General features: G+C 37.2%; 1 protein-coding gene across 1 annotated transcript; it reads right to left on the bottom strand.

Annotated features, from left to right (window-relative positions):
- Positions 1–4,974: 4,974 nt before the first annotated feature.
- On the bottom strand, positions 4,975–6,962 carry LOC127976720 (complement component C1q receptor). The gene has a single exon (XM_052581333.1). It carries the CDS (start codon positions 6,794–6,796, stop codon positions 5,120–5,122), a length of 1,677 nt encoding a protein of 558 aa, XP_052437293.1. The 5' UTR covers positions 6,797–6,962; the 3' UTR covers positions 4,975–5,119.
- Positions 6,963–9,721: the final 2,759 nt, after the last annotated feature.

Below are 9,721 nucleotides of genomic sequence, written 5' to 3' on the forward strand. Positions count from 1 at the left end.
ATGTCCCATAATAAATACATCTCGTTTATTTAGGGGGCATCCTATAAAAATATAAAACAGCTGTTAGTAAAGATGTTTACCATGCAAAATATATATATATATTTTTATCTCATCCATTCAAATGTATTGTCTTTAAAATTCAATAACTTGGTAATGTACTCCAGAACAATTTAGGTAAACAAAGCTAAACCAGCTATTCAGTTGGAAAAATCTTGTCAGATATCAAGGAATAAAAACTTAAGAAAAAATATGTAGGATAACATATGGGAACATATGTCTTATGTCACCGGGGTATTTTTCGAAATAGCCCACCCAAAAAAAACAACAAAAAAAAAACAACCTTGTAGATATGGATTATGCCAAAAATCACTGGGATATCAAGTAAAGATATTAAGTAAATTTCTTACCGTAAATATATCAAAACCTAATTTTTGATTAGTAATATGCATTGCTAAGAACTTCATCTGGACAACTTCAAATATGATTTTCTCAATAGCTAGGTTTTTTTTTTTTTTTTTTTTTTTTTTCAAATAGTTTTATCTCAGCCAACTATGGCCCTACCCTAACAAACCATACATCGAAAGTATATTTATTCAGCTTTCAGATCATCTCTAAATCTCAATTTCGAGAAATTTACACTTATGACTGGTTTTGTAGTCAAGGGTTACATATGTAAACAAGACTTGCTTGTGTATGTGTGTGTGTGTGTGTGTGTATGTGTGTGTGTGTGTTTAGTAACACCCAACATCCTACACAAATATTTGGCCTAAATGAGCAGCATCATATAATTTATTTTCATTAATACATTAATGATACATCAATTAATACATTAATTTTCAATTATGAGCACAATACTGCCAGATCAGTTTATATATACAAAATCCAGAAGGGGCAATTAAAGTATTGTAGTAGCATCATATAACAAACTCCATACAAACATAAGGCATTACATAGAAAATACAAAAATATAAACAAATATATAAACAATTGGACCCACTTTATATTAAGTGGCCTTAACTAATATGTACTTACATTTTAATTAATAATTTAGTACAATGTACTTATTGTGTACATACATGTTTTTACATTGTACTTATATATATATATAAAACGACATGTAATTACATCTGTATTTAATTTCTGTAATTACATTTATAATTACACTGTTGACCCATACTTTACACCTTAACCCACCCTTAAACTTACCCATACCTCCAACCCTCTCCCTGACCTTACCCCATCCCACCTCAAAAGCAGCAAAAGTGTTTTACAATACAATATGAACACAATAAGTACACTGTACTTATTTTTTATGTAAGTACATAGTAGTTAAGGCCACCAAATATAAAGTGGGACCAAACAAGTAAATACTAAAAAACAAGTGTAATTCTTCACAGAATGTAGGCCTATACAGTCACAAACATATTGATATATACACAGAGACATTACCACCAGTTATCTATTTTAAGAAAACACTTATGTAACAGTTTTTATTTCCTTAGGTATACTTTCTTGAAACTCTTTATAATCTGGTGGATTGCATTCCTGTACAGTTGCTTTACGACTGTGCAGATAATTCACAAGTACTACTAGAGCAAAAACAGCCACTAATATGAATATTATCAGCCCAGCACCTGGGGTCGACAGTGTCCCACTTGCTATAGAATTATGTGACGGTTTTCTGAATACATCACCATCATATCGACTAGAAGCAAAAATGCATTCAGTTCCATTAACGAGGATGAACGGCTCGTAGCAAGCACAGCTATAACTTCCTATCGTATTTAGGCACATCTGTGCGCAGCCTTGATTTGATTCACATTCATCAATATCTTCGCAGTTTTGTTGGCTTCTAATGAAACCAGGCGGGCACCAACACGAGTTTCCAATCAACGTAGCATAACATATCGCTTCACAAACTCTCGTGGCGCAATAGAAATCACAGCGGCGTGGATCTCGTGCATTTGGACGGAATCTTGCTATACACGAACACCTGTATCCAGATTCTAGAGGAGTACATGTATGTTCACAGGGTCCAAGCATACATTGCTCATTATCCAGAACGACCGCATTTCCTTCGCAAAGATCTCCTTGAGAGTCCTCGCACAAAAACCCATCCAGTTTGTCCGTGCATGGTCTCGGTGTCCGCATTCCGTCGCTGGAGACAGACACGCAGAGTGGGGCGCACCATGTTTCTTCGGTCTCCAAGTTGGTGAATTCCGTGATCTGTTCGCCTTCGCGTAATGTGCTCGTATTATTTAAACACTTGTCGCTTGGTAGACGGAGTCCGGTCCAGAAGTGTCCGATCAGGTTATTAAGGAGATAGTTGACAACTTCATTTGATGCATTCGACTGGATATGCTTAAATAACTGACCGCCCTCTTGTCTGCAATTCTGCTGAGCCGTTTGAAAGTCCACTGACATTTGGTAAATTTTTGCACAGTGTTTTAGATCTCGTGAACAAGCACAGCTATATACCATTCCAACGCACGACGAAATGATCACGATGCACAAAATCGTTTGTTTATGAAAATCCATAATATTTTGTTTTTAAGTGGTAGCTACATCAACTTGAACTGAATGAGGATATGGCGTTGAAAGCTTTGAATATTTCTACAGCTTGAAACCCCATTCCGGACATAAAGGTAAACAGGAATCTCCGCGCGAGGGAGCCAAGAACTACTCCCGAGTGACTGGTCACGTACAGTTTGATGACAGTTTGATGATGCACGCACTGCGCGTTCTCTGAAACGCACAATGATCTCGACGAAAAGGACGCGTGAATAGTAGTGGTTGACTGTGGTCCCAACAGTTTAACTTTCACTGTCAAATTATCACCCCCCCCCCCCCCCCCCTGGTAAGCCTACTGGTTTTACCCCCAGTCCGTCGCCCCTGGTTGTGATTTTTAGTCTTAGTGGGTGTACAGCGCTCTCTCCACCCACTGAACCCCCAACTGCTCCCCGAGCGCCACAGAATACTGTAAATTGGCTCCCCACTGTTCCAGTTGTGTGTGTGTGTGTGTGTGTGTGTGTGTGTGTGTGTGTGTACACCTTGGATGGGTTAATGCAACAAAAATTTAGATTGGCACAAATTAATTAAATTGGCATTTATTCTAAATTTTGCCTTTAACGTAAATAAACGTGCAAACAATATACTTGCTCTTGTGAATTTGTTTTGATGTTAATTACATTGTGCAAGCTGTCTCTTTAATACCACATGGTTTATATACATGTTGCTGCTGATTAGGCTGACATGCTTGACACAAATACACTGAACAAGAGAAAATGTCGCCCTTCTCAAACCCCATTGCACACCGTTTTCAGAGTGAAAGTGACATGACATACAGCCAAGTATGGCGACCCATTCTCAGAATTCGTGCTCTGCATTTAACCCATCCTAAGTGCACACACACAGCAGTGAACAAACACACACTGTGAACACACACACAGAGCAGTGGGCAGCCATTTATGCTGCGGTGCCCGGGGAGCAGTTGGGAGTTTCGGTGGCTTGCTCAAGGGCACCTAAGTCATGGTATTGCCGAGACTCGAACCCACATGGGTTAGGAGTCAAACTCTCTGACCACTAAGCCACGACTTCCCTTTATAGCAAACGTCCACCACAAACATGCCCTTTGCAATTTCTTATTGTTCTGCTTATATTTTTATATATTCACAGCATATGTTACAATCCATGAAGGATTTTTTTCCATTCAACAGATGCCTTTTTAAGATGAACCCTGAGAAGGGATCGAAAGTGGAGAAGTCCACTTTGAGAAAGAAATCGGCAGTCAGTCCAAAGGTTGTCAGAGTGTCAGATCTCCCTATATTGCCAAGCAGAAATTCTTGGCAGTGTCAAAGACTTAAAATACTTGCTGATTATTTGGTTTCATGGTTGAATAATTTTTTTGTCATGCCTCATCTGCTGTCAAGATGAATTAATCTGTTCACATGTGGTTCAGTTTTAAGGACAATTTAATTATTATTTGTAATTTGTTTACCAAACTTCTATATTGTGAGGATTTTGAACAGTTCATTTTAATTTTGTGTTGTTGCAGTTATGTTTCTATATATATATATATATATATATATATATATATATACTGTTGCAGTTATGAACAAACTGAAATGGTATATTGTTGCAGTCACGATCGTTTGTAGAAAATATTTTTTATACTATTGCAGTTATGGACAAATTATTGGAATATTGTTGCAGTTGTGCTATAATCTATTTACTGGAATATCGTTGAAGTTCTGAACAAAGAATATTAGTAAATTACAGTCCTGAACAAACTGTATTGGTATATTTTTGCAGTCAAGAAGGTTTATTCTTGCAGATAGGTCACTAACGGCTGATTATTTGAATTAAAGCACCTTTCAAACTTGATGTTAATTAAATGGTTTTTACTTAATTTTCCACGATATTTAGTTAAAAAAATCCTATTGAACATTAAAAATGGAAGAAAATACAGAAAATCTCAGTAAAAATTGTATTTTTGAATTACAGAAAATTACTGTTATTTAATGTGCCGTTATATTACGGTATTTTTTAGGCATCCCATGTAACAGCCATTATACTAAAATTTTACTTCGACAAGCCAAAAACTATTATAAAGTAACTGGGTGCCTCCTGTGTGTTTCTTTTTTTCATAGTCTGGCAGAAATTATGGGTGGTTTCAAAATATGTGGTCACATGACAATAAAAGTGAAGTGTTGGCAACATACAGGGGGTGGGCTCATCTTACCCCACTCCCCTACATTCTGTAACCTTCCACCATTATTCCATTACCAGAAAGAAATAAGCTACAATGTTTACTATACAAACGTTGCCCTTTTCTGATAATATATGACATGGGCCCCTCTTGACATTATCAGCTAAATAATTATGAAACAAACCAATTGGTTTAACAGCAAACAAAAGGCTACAAAACAGAAATGGTGGTAAAAAACGACTACATAAACACAAACAGTCTACAACTTAGTATCCAAGTGTGGTTTTATTGTTTTCACTAATCTGTCCAACATTAGAAGTCAACGGGAAAACACAGCATTAGAGTAGGATAAAATAACATTTTAATTGGATGCTGACAGAAAATGAACATTCATATTTGGGCTTAATTTAATCATTCAGTTGAATGTTGCATTTTTTTCTGCTCTTTGTCCAATCCAGATGAAACCCAGCAGTAGTTGTCAGCAGTGGATTTTTTTAAAGCGGCTTGTCTTGACCGTTTCCATCGGTAGACGACAAAGACTGACATTACCACAATGACCACAGTCAACGGGATAACCGAACCCAAGACGCACAGCAAAATCCAAGGACTTCCGAGAAAACTTTCTTTGCGTTTACTAAAGTCCGTTTTTGCGTTTGCAACTGGAGTGGGGTAGACTGTTGTCGGTCCAAAAGTGACCGGAAACTGATTCAGTTTAGTGATGAACGCTTCTCCGTGATCTGAAGATGGAGAGTTTTGTGGTTTCTCAGCGGGATCCGGGACGCAGCTGATGCCATTTTTAGCCAAAATGAGGTTTTCCCTACAGGAACATTTAAAACTACCCAAGGTATTAACGCAGATGTCTTCACACGGTCTGCTGATACATTCATCGATATCTACACATATATCGGTATCGTTTAATGCTGGGCTGTAACCTGCGTGGCAGTAACAGTAGAAAGAACCCTGTGAATTGAGACAGCCCTGTTGACATCTGAGTTCAGTGCATTCGTCCACGTCTTCACATTTGCCAGCGACAAAGCTGAAGCCGGGATTGCACTTACAAAAATAGCTTCCTGGCGTATTGTGACACCTGTTTTCACCGCAGATAGGTTTAAGTTGCTGACATTCATCGATATCAACGCAACTGACGCCGTCTTCAGCCAAATAAAATCCCTCCGCGCATGCGCATAAAAAGCCAGTGGCAGTCGGTACACACTTTGATTCGCAAGGTGAATTTTCGCAGTTATTTCTGAGCGCACAACTCACTTTATCATCCATCAGGTAATAACCTTCATGACAGTCACAACGAACACCTCCTTCTGCAGTCTCAAAACATATGTGTTCACAGCCTCCGTTTTTGCAGGTTTTATTTCGTGCGCAAAAACTCTCTGAATTTGTCCAGCCGAAAAGACCGTTTTTGTTGTCACAAACTGATAAAACATATTCTGCATCTTCCGACCCGCCGCACTGTATTTCAGCCACTGTGCCGTGTGGTAAAATCGCTAACCTTTCATTAGGATCGAGCGGTTTAGATAAGAACGGAACTCTGTATTTGACATCTCTTGGTTTCTCCAGCACTACCGGTTTGCACATGCCTTTAAAGAGAAATTTACACATATAAAACGAGCTGTCTCTACAGGAGCCATCTGACCACTTGAGATCATCTTCCAGTGAAATCGACACACACCTTTTTTCTGTGCACGTGCTAAAAGGTTTCCTTTTCCAGTTGGAATATCTGGAATCTGCCGGCTCTGTTGTCCATCTGAAGCCGTGTAACTCCTCAGAGGAACCAGTGCAGTGTCCTCTCTGCAACGTAAGTCCGATCCAAAGTTTCGAGCTGAGGATACTGAATTCCTCTGCTGCCAAAAGAGCCGATTTGATGCTCTGAAGTTCATTTTCGTTTCTCATAGTAACCAATTTGCCGCCATTTTTGATGCAGTCTTCTGAAGCATTATCAAAACGTCTCTCCTCCAAATGCAGCGTAAGGCAAGCCTCTTCGGTGCACGTTGTGCTCACTCGATCGGTCCCGCCAGCGACATAACAGGACAACATCACCAACAGTAGGCGCATCATCCCGTCAGTATCATTCATGTCAAAACTACTCGCTTTGAGGAGAAAATATTCAGTTCATCTCAGAGAATGGAGAAGAAATTCTTCGTGTCAGAACAGGACTCGAACTGATGCATCCTGTTTAGTGGATAACCTCCAGAGGAAATCAATTTTAAGCAGCAGGCTTCATTTGTCTCTTCTCAGAGGAGTTCTAACCAAAAAACAACTGTCCAAGCTGCTTATTGTTTTCACTACTTCCCCAGATGTTTCAGAAGTGACACACACACATCAGTACAGTTTTAGATGCACACTGATAATCTGATTTACGATAAGTGTATTTTATAGAGCAGACAGATACTTTTAGTAGCTCCTCTTACGATACTCAAGTTTCACAATGCTAAAGTTTATCATGAAGAATCATATTCACATTATATTAACCATGAGAGATGACCTACTATATAATAGAGACTACAGAGAGACATTATTAAAAGTCATATACTGTAAGTGCCCGGTCTAACCTATTAAAAAGCTGGCAAGTATGAGTCTTTAACAAAGAAATATTGATGTTCTTCTGTTAATAGCATTCTAAATAAAGATTAAACAATAACAAGGATCATTTGGAACAAGACCAAGAGAGATGAAACCTGTAGAAAAGCATGTATTTTCATGGATTATGATTCACAAATTAAAGTTATGACATAGTGGGAACAATTGCTGTTGTAATGACGATATTGCACATATTTCTTGATGAATTATTTTACTGATCTCATATAACAATATGTATACCAAAGACATCAAAGAAACCTCTAAAAATTATACTAATATGAAACAAAATTACTTGTGAAATACCAAAGACATTTAAAAGGATAACATACAAAAATATGAACTAAATGTTTGAAACCAACATAAAAAAACATTGTTAGTATTTACAGCCCTAGTGACAAGTAGCCCCAAACAGAGATTGAAGACGGACTACATGGCACAAAAGTTAGTTATGTTTTCTTTTCCCTGTATTTCACACGGGAACAAACATGCAACATGTCATGTCTGTTGCCTGCCCGTTGCTGATAAATCTTGCTAACTATCACATCCTGTATTTGTGTTGAGCAGGACAACGCCTGTGTTTGAATGGCAGGAAATGACCTAAGACACCCGTCCGGTGGGCACTTTAGACCCAATGTCAACGTGAAAGAATCGGCTTATTTTTCTTAGTCACTGGGAATTGTGGGCTTTCCTAGCATTGTCTTTACAGAATTGGCTATGTTAGCATATAGGCCTATACGCATATTAAACTGTGATGGACGGATGTGGATGCTATTAGTGAGTCATGGCAGTGAAGTCCAGGCTCATAATCATAATTAGTACACATTTAGGGTTAGAACACAGATTAACCATTATCTCTCCCCAAATCTCTCTCTCTCCCTCTCTCTGTTTTAAAACAGAAATCTTCCATTGGCAAAGAAACATTTGCTTTTGTCCCATGAGCTCTGATTCTAGTAGTCTAATAGTTTCCTTACTTTTTGGTGTTTATTTATTTATCAGGGATCCATAACCTCTTTAAAATGATTGCACAAAAAAGTATCACACACTCTTCATTTTTGTAAAAAACTCATATAACAATTCATGGTGTACAAATATAAGCGTGCATAAATAGGCTATTACATTCCAACTTTATTGTTAGATTTCTGTAACAGTTTATAATGGGAACTTTTAAGTAACGTTCATTCCAAAAAACAAAAACAAAACAAGCAAGTCTCGATGTTTCATAAATATTCAAAATAATAAAGTTAAAGTATACTGTCACATTAAAGGATACTGTCATAAAGATATGACGATTACATCTGATAATGATGGGATTTAATATCAATGATTTAGTGTCAGTGACCTCTGCTGGAGAACTGGAGACATGGGCTTGTGTAAATCCGTTTGTAAATCATTCAAACACGTTCATTATAGCAAAGAAAAAACACCGTGCAGCATTTTTTTTTGGGGGGGGGTACGTAATTAATAATTTTATATTTGTTGATAATTGTAGCATTTATTAAAAAAGAAGAAGAAGGATCATGGACCAGTGTCTTTAGTTTACAAATCAATATGCGATATGAAAGAAACTCGCAGATGGCGCCTCCAACCGAAATGGCTACTTGATTGTGATTTTATCAAATTTATTGGAGAACATATAGATAATTTTTTCAAAGAGAATAAAAATGAAACGACAGCTACTATAAGGTGGGAAGCATTCAAAGCATATATCCGAGGTCAGATCATTTGTTTTACAAGCTCAAAAATTGAAAAAATTTGAATTAGATTTATTGGAAAAAGAAATTAAGATTGCAGAGGGAAAGGCTTATTTAGACACTTCAAATACAATACATCATGAACTTCTTAAACTTCGGGCTCAGTATAACACTCTCTCCATAACAAAGCTGAAAACAGTTTAATAAGATTGAAACAATCTTTCTATGAACATGGAGAAAAAGCAGGGAAATTATTAGCATGGCAGATTAAAAAAAAACTGGACACAGAAAAAGCCATTAATAGTATTCAAATGTTGAATGGAGAAATAACATCTAATCCTTTAGAGATTAATAATGCCTTTGTTTCGTTTTATTAAGATTTAAATAAATATGAATCGGCACATTTTATTGAAGACCAAACTCGGTTTCTCAATGATCTCTAGTTTAGTTTCCACTTATATCAGAAGAAGATAAAAATGATTTAGACCGTACATTTGAAGAAAGTCATGGAATCTATATCAAAGCTGAAGAATGGCAAATCAGCTGGCCCTGACGGACTGCCAATTGACATATATAAGCTCTTTAAAAATAAAATGGTTGGCCCCCTGAAGGAAATGTATGCCGAATTATTTCAAAATGGTTATTTTCCACCAACTTTGAGAAATGCCTTAATTACTTTCATTTTGAAACCTGAAAAGTCTCCTACCAATTGCAAGTCATACAGACCAAT

Source organism: Carassius gibelio, chromosome B17 (assembly GCF_023724105.1).
Source record: "Carassius gibelio isolate Cgi1373 ecotype wild population from Czech Republic chromosome B17, carGib1.2-hapl.c, whole genome shotgun sequence".
Classification (NCBI taxonomy): domain Eukaryota; kingdom Metazoa; phylum Chordata; class Actinopteri; order Cypriniformes; family Cyprinidae; genus Carassius; species Carassius gibelio.

Coding starts and splice junctions, on each gene's coding strand:
- LOC127976720 (XM_052581333.1), bottom strand. CDS start 6,796: ATGAATGATACTGACGGGATGATGCGCCTACTGTTGGTGATGTTGTCC.